This window comes from Lathamus discolor, chromosome 5 (genome assembly GCF_037157495.1).
Source record: "Lathamus discolor isolate bLatDis1 chromosome 5, bLatDis1.hap1, whole genome shotgun sequence".
Taxonomy (NCBI): Eukaryota; Metazoa; Chordata; class Aves; order Psittaciformes; family Psittacidae; genus Lathamus; species Lathamus discolor.
Genome location: NC_088888.1, coordinates 79,247,001 through 79,260,571, shown reverse-complemented (window position 1 = coordinate 79,260,571; position 13,571 = coordinate 79,247,001). Strand labels below are relative to the sequence as shown.

Below are 13,571 nucleotides of genomic sequence, written 5' to 3'. Positions count from 1 at the left end.
TAGCCTGAGATGGTGCTAGACACCTAAGTTTAGGCAACTGGATTGAGCACTTTTACTTTTCAACTTCATATTTTTGTCAGCCAAGTCTCCTGCTGCTCTGTAGCCTGCTCATGTAAATACCTGTTTGCTGGGGACCAGAATGAGACCAGCAAATGGGCCTGATGGTGATCAAAAGATGTTTAAATAGTAGTGATTTCTACTCTCCACCCATCTGGTTTTGGATCTCAGACCTGAACGGCGACGTTAAGATTGTGACAGAGGTTCCTGCCTAACTCTGTAAATTACACCATATGCAGCTTTTACTGCCTAGCCATATAGTTGATGTCTCTCCCGTACCACTCCCAGGTTTTGTGACTTCCTTTCAGAAACTGCATTTACACCCCATAACTAATTAAGCAGGAGTAAACAAAAATTGTGTCTCCCCTCTTCTTTTCCCATTAATCTGGCCATATATTTGAGTATTATTTATATAATCCTTTCTTGTTGTTGTCGTAAGATTTTTTCCTATTTTATGATTTTAGTAGAAGAGAATTTCTTGGTATTGCTCTTCTGAAAAAATCAGGCTATTTGTGTGAATGTCTGGGTATGGATTTTAGGAGTCTTAGGCCCTTACAAGTTTATATAAGTTTAGGCCCTTATTTCTGAAGGTCCCAGCCAAAGGGAGAAGGTATACTAACCTCCTGGTGCACTGCGCTCCAGCTCTGTGACACAGTGGTCCCAGTGCAATGCCCCACACATGGCACATATTAGCAAATGCACTATATTTAGCAAAATGTGCCCTACTGCTCCTAAGAGACGACTGAATAAACCTTGATAACAAAGTTGGCCTGGCTCCTTTGGGACTTGTAACTTCCCACTGAGCAATAGAGATCATAAAAATGTTTTAATTATATAATTCCCTTTTGCATAGTGTTATGGTAGATAAGATTGCATGTGTGGGACAGCCGTTCCATTATGAACTTCAGGTCCCAGGGCATTAGTCATCCAGAGTAAGTGCTCATGTGGAGATGAAACAATGTGGAACCAATAAGATATTAAACAAACATACATAACTCAATTAAACAACACATTTGTAGCTTAAAGGGACAGATGGAATAACAAGTTCCTCATTGCACACCTGTAGGAACAGGAGCTGCTCTTGGGAACAAACTGCCTCAGCATGTGAGACAAGCTCTGCCAGCACCAAATCTACCTCTTTCCCTTTTCTTCCCAAAAGCATTTCTGAGTATCTATGCATAATGTTACCATCACATTGGTGAGAGTGACTCCAGGGGATTTGCATAGAGGTTCTTAGAGGAATATTAATTTGGGAGTAGGAACCTCCTGTGGTCTTTTCCATTGTAGTTCCTTCCCATGTTCTGGTATGTGTAAAGCTTAAATATTACCAGATCTTAGGATAGCATCCCTTTCCAATTTATTTCTGTGCCCACAGGACAGCATCTTGCTTTTCCACAGCCAGCAAAGACTCAACAAGACAGGAGACAGACATTTTCACTACTGAAAATACCAAAGCTAGTAACATAACAATAAAACAGTGAAATACTGGTGAGGGGGAGAAAAGATAGTTACATACAGCACATAAACCAGACACAAGAAAGATCCTTATGTTTCAGAAAGTTCAGATTGATCGATTGGGAACTCAAAGAAAGAAACACATTACCAAGGAGAAATTCATTCCTCTTTGGCAGTGCTCTGTAGGACATAACAGGCTATATGCCATGGGAGTATTTTGTGAACTGACTACAGATACTGGTATTCCCCAAGGAGCTAAAACTAGGACTGCCTGACTGGGAACTCAGTGGGATAACACACTTCTCCCAAGTACCTCCCAGCCCCCAAGAGTGAATCTGGTTTGCCACAACATTTATAAACAGGAATCAGGGCTATTTACTTTTTTTTTTGCGAGGATGTCTCTTTCTGAGAAAACAGATACCAACGTGCATTAGCTTTGCGTGTGTTTCAGGGAAGCCTGTGATCAGTTAGTCTGATAGAAAACCTGTGAGCAACTCTTGAGAAATATTGAGACAAGACCAAAATGTATCACATCCCATGTGTGCTGCCCACCGAGTTCGAAGACTTGAATATTCGCATTCAGTGAAACTACGGTGCAGCCAAGAGATTCTCTTCAGAATGCACTTCTGGACAAACCATTATTTTTACAGCAGAATTGACTGAGTTCTGAAAAAATAAGTGCAAAGTCTCAGACAAGTCAGACCGGAGAAGGTGCTGTTACTGTTAAAAGGAACTTCTTAGAAAAATAATTGCACAAGCATGCACATGAAAAGATATGTTCGTTTTGACTTACTCATCCCCTGACTACCTTATTTAGGGTCAAGTAAGGTTGATCAGATTGATTTTGTCTTTGAAAGTCTGATTCACCCTAGTAGCTATGAAGGTCAGCCTCCAGCATTTTGATGGGTTGGGAAAGCCTGGGTGATTAAGGAAGGGCTGCTTAATATGAAAGATGCAAAAACACCCTATCATCACACTTCCTCATAGCTCAGAGCACTGACAGCAAAGGTGAGAAAAGTGGTGTTTTTACTCTGAGATCCCAAAAAAGAAAGAAAAAGAAAGTACAGGTAACATTGTGCTCTTTGAGACCTCTCTGGTGTTTTCTTTTTACTTCTGAGGGTTTCTGAACTTTTCTCATGGTGTCTGTTAGAAAGCCAGTGCTATGATACTGTGTATTGTTAGTCCTCAGAGTTTTACTGGGGAAATGTTCATGAGCATCAGGCTAATTGGACTTACACTTATATTCAGCAGCCAAGAAAATGTAGCCCTGGGCACAGTTCTAAGAGCAGATAGTTCTGAGCTACCTTCCAAAGGGACAAAGTAAACCATGGTCTGTACATCTGGAGTCTCAGAAAGGATTGTGTAACCTAGAACTGCAATACTGAGGATTTAATCTGTATCTGTTTAATCTGATTATTGTTTGAATAGTTATTTCTCTTACAGTAGCAAAAACAAGTTGCTGGGTTTTTTCCGTTCTGCCAAAGCTGGCACATTACTAACCTTTGTTAACCTTCAAGCCATATAATTTTAAAAGCTTAAATAATGCAAAATAGGGGGCTAGGGCAATGGAAGAGATGGAGTACTCATTGCCTATCTAGCAGAAAATTCCCCCCCGTGTTTTCGGAGTGACAATTAAAACAACCCAGCTCAGGAAGCCAGGACAGCATTCCTGTGTCCTCAGCTCCAGGAGGCTTTCCCATCCTTTAAAGCAAAAAAATATAAAAACCTCATAGCTAGCATTTCTAATAAAAGTAACTGAAAAATAAATTTTACATGAATCTGAAAATAAAGTTTACAGGAAATGCCTTTTGGGGAAGATACCACGTTTATTGCCTAAAGACAAATCAGAAGTAGGACAGCAGTAAGGGAGCAATACTGTATATTAGTATAATACCTAACTCCAGAAAATACTGATTTAAGGATGGTAATTGAGCACTACAGTAGCAGAATCAGACAAGAGCTCACAGTTTGGTTGTGTTAACTTCTACCAGTCTATGACTTCATATCACCAACCATTTCAATTTTTTTTTTTTATGTAATGTATCATTTCTTCACATCAGCAAGGAGTAATAGATGCTGCTTGTTTTATTTTCTGCTTCTCATAAAATGCCAGGAGGCAGACTGAAGATCTTCAGATACTTCCAAACACTTAAAGTTAATTTTAGCCCTACAGAAGATGCATAGCCCTATTTTTGCATTTTCCTAAAGACAGTACAGGCAATATAGACAGTTTACACCTTCTGGCAGACTGGGATGCGGGCATGCCTGCAACAAATTACACATATAGAGGGAACAGTTAGATGGGAATTTCCCTGCTAGCTTTGTAATACAGTCCCAGAAAGTGGTGTTGAGCAGCTGACCGTGGGTCTTGTTTGGTTTTGTCCTCCTACTGTTCCTGCAGCAGAAAAAATCCAGACATGCTGGCAGACCCATGGCTTGCGTACGCCACCCCGTGAGCCCTCAGCGGCAGCACAGCAGATTTTTGTCATTTGTTATTCATTTAAATAGCATTTAAATGCTTGCATTTACCCCATGTGCCCTCCCGCCAGGGCTGCTGCCTACAGCACAGCTTGCAAGCCAGCACATTCCTGAGACAGCGGATTCTGAGATGCGGTTGATTGAGAGAACAGCGGCTGCACGTTCTGCTTCAGTTGCACACAGAAATGCACGTTTACCACCCAGCTCATCGCAGGGTTTCTGTTATTTAAACAATTGTTCTTATTTCAAGATTCTTCACAATTCCTGCAGCTAGGAAAGGATGTAGGCTTTTAAAGATTTTGATCTTTCTTTACACTGCCTTCCAGATGCCCACCACTTGGTCCATATCTTAGTAGTAACCCTGGGCACATGGTAGCAGCTGAAGCTTTACCAGTGTCACAGGGAGCAGTGATTATTCTGCATGTTGTGAAGTACAGCTCACTGTGCTGCGAGGTTTCTCTTCCTTTTAGGCATTAATGCTCCTTCCCAGATAAACTGCACCCCATGTCCCAGACCTTCTTCTGGGACATCCATCCAGGCAGTTCCTACTCTTTTGGTCATGAAGCTGGCCAAACCCACCTGTACAGAGAGTCTACCACCAGGGGTATCCCCCCACTCTTCTTTTTTTAAGATTCTTGATTCTCCTATAGAGTTCTGAGTACACTGGCCCTTCCCTTCCATTTTGCCTCAAGTTTAACAAGCATAATCTGGTTCTCCCGGATAGGAATTGAAAGCTCTAAACAAACATAATCCATAAAAGGCTTAAAATAGTGCTGTAGTGGGAAGCTAGATTTTTGTGCTAATTTTCACATTTTGGGAAACACACTGTTTCCTTGAGAAACAAAAGGATTATTTTGATGTTCTCAGATTATTTTTAGAAGCTCTATTTGTTACAGAGTCAACACCAGACTTTCAATGTAATAACCCACAAGAAGCACCTTGTGGAAGAAAGGCTACAAAAAGCACAATGGTGTTAGGAACATAAAACCTAACTAGGGATGCACAGCACTGGTTCCTAGAGATGTCCTTCCACAGTAACTGCAATAGTCAAACTAGTAAGAGACATCCAGGTAGCTTACAAGTAATTCTCATATTCATCAACTTAAAAATACTTTCTAGAAGCAGTTATCATAGAGCAGGCATTTTCACCGACAGCACTAGCTGCTTCAGATATAAGACTTGTTCCTAAGTACATGACAGCAGCTAATAGTTATTACTGGGTATCCCTGACTAATTCTAGACCACAACTTTTTCTCCCCCAAAGATAATGATGGCTCTCCAGTTGTATTTGTGGCTGTCAGTATCATAGCAAGCTAATAAACACCCCCTCGCTAATGAAAGAAGACAACTTTGGAAAGGATCATGATCAAACCATTAGTGGTATCAGCCATTTGTTGTGTGTCTGCATACACAGAGGGCTGTCACAGTTCTGCTGGTGAACACTCCTCAACCAGGTTATTGTTAAGGTACATAACCTAACTTATGGCACACAGTTAAGATTGCTGCCAGAAAGCTTGGAATGACCCAGCAGTAATGACATTGGAGCAGAACTGACAGCAATCCCAGAAACCATAGTGTTTACTGAGCTTTAGAAGTAGCAGCTACCAACACCCTGACACAAGAGTAGCAGCAGCCTAAAACTCAGCCATGCCTACAGCCTTTGCCTCATTTTCTTTGAAAGGTCTTAACATAACACATTGAAAGATTCCTGCTTGCCCTTTAGGTTTGTAAAATTCATGGTCATCTAGGTGGAAGCACACAAATACAATTGTGGCTTCATTCAGAGCTGTGTTACAGGAATGCCAACAGCCATCCCTTAAACACATATGTTTCTATGCCCCAGAGAAGCAAAGACGCTCTTCAGAGAAACAACAATGAAACCCTGGGGCAGGTTGCGCAAAGGCTCTAGAATCTCCATTTTTGGAGATGTTCTCCATGTGACTGCTCAAGACCCTGGGCTAGGTTGCCCAGGACAGCTCTGAAGTGGCAGAAGATTGGACCAATTGACCTTCAGAGGTCCCTTCCAACCTGAATTATGCTAAATTGTTTTAAATCTAATGCATTTAACCTAAGTATGTACTTATGAACTAGACCTGCTCCTACCCTGCTGGCATGGGGCAGTCCTATTCTTATACTACAGAAAAGTACAACTCATAGAGACAGGAGTCTCTATTCTTATACTACAGAAGAGTACAACTCATAGAGACAGGAGTCTCTCTAAGTATTTAGCCTATCCTTGGAGTTACAGTGACTGCTAGAAAAATTCTTCCAAGAGGGCATTAAACCTGACAAATATTAATAGGAATTTGAAGATTTTATAAGCACTGCCTTCAGTATCTTCAGTATTTCTGGCTTAGTAGGGTCCAATTCAGCCTCATCAAATTAGCAGTGAGCTGCCACAGTACCTGTACAATTAACAGTCACTGTAAACCTTTTCAATTGAGAAGTTCTAGCACTGCACCAGTACACTTCGTATTTACACTTCTTGTTCCCTTCCACCACTTTAATTACTTGCTCTAGAACACCCTCAAATTCTCAAACTTTTTTTATACTAAAGAATTGATTACTTATTTACCTTAATGACTGGGAACAAGCTGGCTTTAGCCAGGAGGCAATGACGAAAGATTACCAAATCTTAATCATTACTAAAATATATGTTGATTTCATGGGCAGCAAGATAAACACATCATCACTTGTTAATTGTATCTTCATGCTTAGAAATCTTCATTCTTTTCAGGAAATATGACATGCCATTAAGCTGCAGCAGAGAAAAGCCTCTAGAAAAAAAATAAATGTATTAGATGAAGGTGCTGAATGCAACTGAGACTACTTAAAGTTGCAGAGGACAGTGTTACCTCTACACAGTAAAACCTCACCTTGTTTCCCCTGCCTGTCCTTCCTAATGAGCCTGGCTGCACTTTCCATTGCAACACTGATCACAGGAGCCATCCCACCCTGTCTCTGTGGTGCCAACAGGATCGTAGGCCTGCAGGCGTGTGCCTCTCGCTTGCTCTTCATGCTATGTGCATTTGCACAGAGGCATTTAAGCTGGTCCCAGATGAAGCTGACTTACTGGCCAGAGTGACTGGAATGCCTTTGTACTGCACTTCAGCTGCTCTCCAGCTGACCTGTGATCCCACTCCAGGCTCCGGGCGCCTCCTGCTGGCACTGGCATCAAACTGGTAGGAGTGGGATGGTGGGTTGCCTTCCGCAGCAACTTGAGTTTAAAGCCCTCTCCACCAGCTTGGCAAGCCTATGACCAAAGATGTTCACACGCATGATACAGTCGAAACCACCACACCACCATGTAAAACTGCTTTATTGATTGCAGTTAACATGTTACAGTTAAATTATGATCCCAAGCTTTAAGCCAGCTGCTTATAAGCTGCCGTCATAGTCACATGGAATTGGACGAAGAGATGCTAGCCACTGAGGCATCTTGAACTGGAATTATTTCTGCTTCTTGGGCATTGAAGCGACAGCCAGAACATAAAAAACATAGACTGTTCCTGAAAAAGACACAGAAAAGTTATCTTCAGAGAGGTAAGAGAATTACTTTCAAGTCAGCTTTCTTTTCCCAGTTTCTTCCCAAAAGAAATTTTTATAATAAACAGCTGGAATTCAGACACAACACATTTCCATAGCCAGGTCTCCATGGTTTTTACTTGTCAGGGACGGGGGGGGAACAATTTATGTTTTAGGGGGAAAAAAAAATCCCTTAAATACTTCTCCATAGACTGCATAAAGAAACAAGAAAATAAAAAAAGGGGGAGAGGCATATTTGTGGAACCTACACAATCATGAAGTAATGGTTACTTAAAGTAAATGAACTGAAAATCTATCAGATCAACACATTAACGTTAAGAGGCTACCACAAAATTATCTAACAAGCAGCATAAAGGTTAAAAACATGCAGTATCATGCAGCTTGGATATATTCCACAATATTCCACAAGCTTTCACAGCATGTTAAGTCTCAGCACATCAAGTATCGCCCAGCACTGAAAGAAGCTAGGCTAGCGAGAAACCTGGTGTATGTGTGTGCTGTGATTACATTTTACTCCTTTCAGAATAAGCTTTGCAAGTAGTTCCTAGTTTTCTGTAACACCATACATGAATTCTGAAGGAGTATTCAGCCCATAGCAGTATCAGTCAGGGGGAAAAAAAGCCATCTGAAAAGCTGAACTTCAGAAAACGCAGATAAATATATATAGGATAACCACATAGTTTGGTTTTTCTCCTCTCTACATGCATTTTGCATGTTCTGAAGGACAAACTGAAGGAACTGCATAACTATTTAAAGGGAACACCAGTCATGTTGGAGATTGTACCAAAGAAAAAGTACTTTAATAGCAGCATAAATATTTTAGTATTAGCCTTACCAACAACTGTGAGACCCATGGTGATTTTATACAACACATTATCCATTATACCACCTTTGAGATGCACTGGGAGGCCATTATCCTCCTAATGGAAACAAGGGGCAAAAAGAAACTATTTAAATACAGTTCTTGCAACATCACGTTCATATAACAAGAATTACCCAGCACAGGAATTACTTCCCCAAATTATCTTCCCAACAACCAAAAGACACTGTACCTTATTTAGATTCAGCTTTGTCTTTCAAACTTTCACTCTGGTATCAGATGATCACTCACTAGAGAAGTATAGTTGATGTGTACATTCATCTCTAAAGCAGTGACTGACAGATGCCTAAATGCTTCTGATGACAGTCACCAGGATACAACTACCATCCCTAAAAACTTACCATCTCCAGCTTAGTCAATCCCTGCTACAGGGAACAACAAGGGTAGGAGCTTCTACTGTCACCTGCTGTCATTTGCCTGTCATACAGCAAATTGTTTTTCTCCACCTGAAGTAAAATGCCTAAACATTGGATCTATGTGATCTTTACCCTTGTCAGCAAGTTTGCACTGCTCTGGAATTGAAGCTGGCCTCAATGGTGGTGACCTGCAAGCCAGCCCAGCTCACCGTGCTGTCCAAGAAAGGAAATGTGAGGAGGAAGAGACCTCCAGCAGAAAAAGAACCTCTGACCTCACCCATCATCAACATCCCACTTCCTCTTGGCTTGCAATGAACATTGTGCTCCTTAGGCAGTGTCCCAACATGACTGGCTTTCTCCTTCATTTGGAAGGAAAGCAACAAGACACAAAAACTATTAAACTGAGGCTTCTAACCCTTTCACATCGCTGAAGCCCAGTCTAGTCTATCCTCAGTACAAAGCTACTGCTCCAGGTTATGGCTCACAGCTGGGAGTATGCTTTTGAGTACCCCCTCCTTTGGCATTTGAAGAATCACTGGTTCTCACTAGGTGGCCCTATCCATCAGGAAAAGAGTAACTCAGAAGTTATATTTAAAGATTCGGTATTTTTCTGAAGTTAATCCAATCCCTTATGACCTTTACTACCTTTAAAACAGAGAAATACAATAATACCACATCCTCATTAAGAATTCTGGGGCTCATCTATGAGCTATGGATACAGCTGTAAGACTGCAGGCTTAACTTTTCATTGTACTTCTGTCCTCTCACTTGCTGTTTTTCACTATTTGTTCTTAGGACATACTCCCCCATCTTATCTCACTTCAGAGTACTGTATTTATGTACAGTACCTACTGCTCATAAGAAACTTAGGTACAAATCACTTCACAGAGTAAAATAACCTAAAGAGTCAGAAGTCAAGTATGGATGTACTCTTCATCTCTGTAGGAAGTAACTGCCAATTTCAAGCACTGTAGTCACACTACCGATTTCAAAAGCTCATCTCTCAGATGTAAAGAGAACTCTTAACAGTTCTTTTGACACAAAACACACACAATGATCATTTACTAAAGCAGTGTTATTCTTTTAACATTACCCTACTATCAGTGCTCATTCCATACCTGAAAAAGCTTCTGCTTCTCAGGAACTCTATTTATAAGCTGCCTGCGTGAAGCAGTGCTTATGGTCCTCTGGGAAATCTGGCGCAGACCCTGAAATAAAAGATAAAGTTTTCTAAAAACAGTGTCATTTTTCACCTACATCCAAACTGGGTAGAAACAGTTTCTTTAAAAGTAAGATAGAAGTCGAAGACAGAGGAAGTAGGTCTCAAACAAACGAGCAAGCAAAACTTCACCAATCCCCCCTGGTTTTGAATTCAGTCAGTTTTTCAACAGGCTATGTAAAAGACTGATTACCTAAAAAAGGAGAACTCGGGGAAATTACTTTCAATAAGATACAGCAGATTTATGGATCTATAGCATAACCTTCATAAGTAGTATCCTCTTTCGGGAAATCTCGACCTCTGCCCCTTAGATCTCAGGTTTAGGCACCAGTTACTGTGTCTGACTAGCGACGGGGACAATATTTAAGACAGACGTCTGCGCAGACAAGGATCTGCTGTCGCAGCTGCAGTTCGCCTGCTGGCCACCAGCACAGGAGCTCACTTTCACAGAGCTGAAGAAGGCACTTCTCCCCTTATTCTCCCCCTCTCCCAGTTAAAGGCACCTTGCGGTGTCCTCAGCCACGAACTGTTTCCATAGGCAGCCCACACAGGCGGTAGTAAGCACGGGTCAGGCCACCAAACCCAACGATCTGTAATTCTCCCGGTGGCTCAAAGCCTGCTTTCACAACAGGTCACGTCTCAAAGGTAAGAGCCAGCTGTACCTCTAAGCTGCCCGCAGCCCAGCCTCCTTCAACCTACACGGTAACACCGATCCTCCCCCACAGAATTACCACCACCACCAAGGCGGCCACAGCGCAAACATCCGGGCGATGCCGGCTGCCAGGAAGGGAAAAACGCACCTCCCTCCGTCACCCACCCCAATACAAACTTACCTCCTCACAGGCGGGCTCAGCGTGCCCCAGACTCAGCTCTCACCCCTCCAAGGACGCAGAGCTCGGCACTAGGTGGAGCGAGCGGGCCAGGACCCGAACTGTAACGCTTCCTCCCCTCGTGCTCCCCGTTCTCCCACTCCTCCCTCCCGAACGGCTCCCCCAGCAGCACCCGGCGGCAGCGGCCCGCAGAGAGGTCACCGGGCGGCCGAGCCCCGCTGCCCGGGCGGGCGCCGACAGCCCCTGATGGAGCCGTGTCCCCACCCGCCCTGCCGCGCCAGCGGGCTGCGCTGCGCTGCTATCCCCTCCCTTCCCCTCTGCGGCCCGGCCCGGCCCGGCAGCCTCACCAGCACGTTCCGCCACATCGCGGCTCCTGGTCCCATCACCTCCCGCCGGCAGCAAGGGCAGCGGAAGCGGAAGCAGCCGCTACACACACCCCCATGTGCGCACAGAGCGCCGCCGCGGAGCCTGCAGCGCCACCCCGCTCAGCCAGCCGCGTCAGTCCTCCAACGGGGAAGAGAGTGATGGGCGAAGGTGGAGCTGGAGGGGTATGGGTGCCGCGCAGATGCTTGGCGAGAGCCGTCTCCACGCTGGTCTAAGAATGGCTGCTCCACTCGCACCGCCATGACAGCCTTCCCCCCAGTGAAATAACGGCGGCGGGCGACACCGCAGCGCAGAACAGGGCCAACTGCTGCCGCAGGATCCTGTGGCTACTTCTTGCCTTCGAAGGGCACACTGGCACATCCATGACAGAAACATCCCTCAGCTGCTGCCTGTTTCAGACCTGCACAGGGCTGGATGCGTGTCCCAGAAGAGTACCGCCATGGGCTCCCGGCTCTACCCATCCCCTTCAGCCATCACGGAGGCAGGACGCAGGGCCTGACCCAGCCAGGTGTGTCCTACGCCCCTGGGACAGATGTGGCATCCCTCATTCAGCCACTACCCACACACACGAAAGAACCCTAAAATACCTATCTGCCCACTGCCTTGAACTCCCCTCGTGGCAGGGACACTGAGTACTTCGGAAGTGAAAAAAGAAAAGCCAACCTCAGCTCCGTGCTTTACAATATATAATTGCAGTGAATCAACACCAGATTTGTAGGAAATGCAAGCCTATTCACTTCCGAAGGAAGACGCCATTTGCCCTTCAGAAAAGCGCTGTGAGCAGCCTGTGGTTTTTCCTGCATTGCAGATCTAGCCCTATAATTGCATCTTCTCATGCTTTAACTATACGCTGAAATACAATGCTGTCAGGAACACTGCTTCCTGGCTTTGCAGCAGTTGCAGAGCACTCAAGTTCTTGGCATTACACTGTTTTCGCACTGGTGCCAAACCTCATAATGAATAATGTGTGTCAAACACGGCAAATTAGTGCTCAATCTAGTATGGAAATGACAAGGATCGTATCTCAAAGCATAGCACTTCCCAGCCTGAAGGGCTGCCCCAGAAAGAAAGTGAAAATACAAAGATGAAGTATTAATAGGTATAGTCTTAGCTGACTTGGAATTATTAAAAATACCATTTAGAAAGCATAGTCATGGAGAAACACGGTGTTGTAACAGAAGAAACTGGATACATTATTTAACAAAGTTTTCAGCCACTTACCAGTGCCATTACAGAATACTTGGAATCCCTAACTACTACTGCAAGATGGATTTCCATTCATTCCTCTTACAGCCTTTCCTCTTGTAACTACATATAATATTTGCGTTCTGATTTTTATACACAGTTGTATTTAGATACTGGTGAAAGGATCATAATCCCCAGATAAATAATTATTGCTTATTTTCTGCTGCATGGTCCATTCCCAGACAGGTCTGAACCTAAAATTCAGTGCTTTTGCCTGTCAAAATACACTTTACAACAAAAAGGCCATACTTACAGCTTGGCATGTGGGGTTACGTGCCAATCAAAGCTAAAAGATGGCTGCTCAGAGAAAGCACACCTGGTTTCTTCAGTGCTGGCTAATTTATGAAGCAATGAGAACTTGAGGGAAAGAGAGATGGCATCCTGCTGCCTCTGGCTGAGGGTACTTCATTAGAAGCAAACTCAGACTGCTTTTTCCTAACTGGATAGGGTAACCTGTGCATGTATTGTATCGCAGAATAATAAAACTGTTAATGAAAACTCAATGTTAAACAGTTTTGTTTAAGATGGACTGCAAACAGGGCTGTTAATCTATATGTTAAAAAACATTTATCACAAAAAAAAGTTTAATCTCTTAAATCAGTAATAGAAGGGTATGTAAACCCTGCTAAAGAGATCACACAAACAGCTGAGTTAACATTCAACCCAGCTCTGGGAGTGGAAGCCCCTGGTGCAGCAGGACAGCTGAAAATGACCATTTTTTAAACCACCTCCTCCTCAGTCTTGCCTGCCCACTGGTTTAATTATTTTCTTGCAAACAAAATAATTGGCTAACCCAGTTAAAAGCTACATTGTGTATGAAGAGAGAAAACACGCTGTATTCTACCTTGGTATAAGCATTTTCCAAGTTTTATAATACACTAAAATTGCGTTAGAACTTGCTGACAGCACAAAGATTTGTTTTGATGCTGACAAGCATCTGTTGTGAAGCAAACACAAACTTCAACCACATAAACCCAAGCCTTAGCAGGTGAGCCTAGAAACAATAGTATTTTCAATTCTCCCAAGAATGTCACAGTCCAATCTTTCCTAGTTTCATAACGGAATCAGTGAGGTCACTGATTATATCCCTGGCTCTCTAACTCCACTTAAAACATCTCACC

The 13,571-nt window shown here is 43.3% G+C and overlaps 1 protein-coding gene across 1 annotated transcript; it reads right to left on the bottom strand.

Moving 5' to 3' along the window:
* Nucleotides 1-7,293: 7,293 nt before the first annotated feature.
* On the bottom strand, nt 7,294-11,277 carry LOC136015446 (cytochrome c oxidase subunit 7A2, mitochondrial). The gene is made up of 4 exons (XM_065681410.1): nt 11,169-11,277; nt 9,891-9,980; nt 8,372-8,456; nt 7,294-7,499 (listed from the first exon to the last, which is right to left on the bottom strand). The coding sequence occupies exons 1-4, from the start codon at nt 11,202-11,204 to the stop codon at nt 7,441-7,443; spliced, it is 270 nt and encodes an 89-aa protein (XP_065537482.1). The 5' UTR covers nt 11,205-11,277; the 3' UTR covers nt 7,294-7,440.
* Nucleotides 11,278-13,571: the final 2,294 nt, after the last annotated feature.

Bases quoted from the DNA above. Each gene is read 5' to 3' on its own strand.
- LOC136015446 (XM_065681410.1), bottom strand. From the start codon at position 11,204: ATGGGACCAGGAGCCGCGATGTGGCGGAACGTGCTG. The intron at 8,457-9,890 runs GTATGGAATGAG...TGTTTCCATTAG, and splicing joins AGAAGCAGAAGCTTTTTCAG to GAGGATAATGGCCTCCCAGT. The intron at 7,500-8,371 runs GTAAGGCTAATA...TGTCTTTTTCAG, and splicing joins CATGGGTCTCACAGTTGTTG to GAACAGTCTATGTTTTTTAT.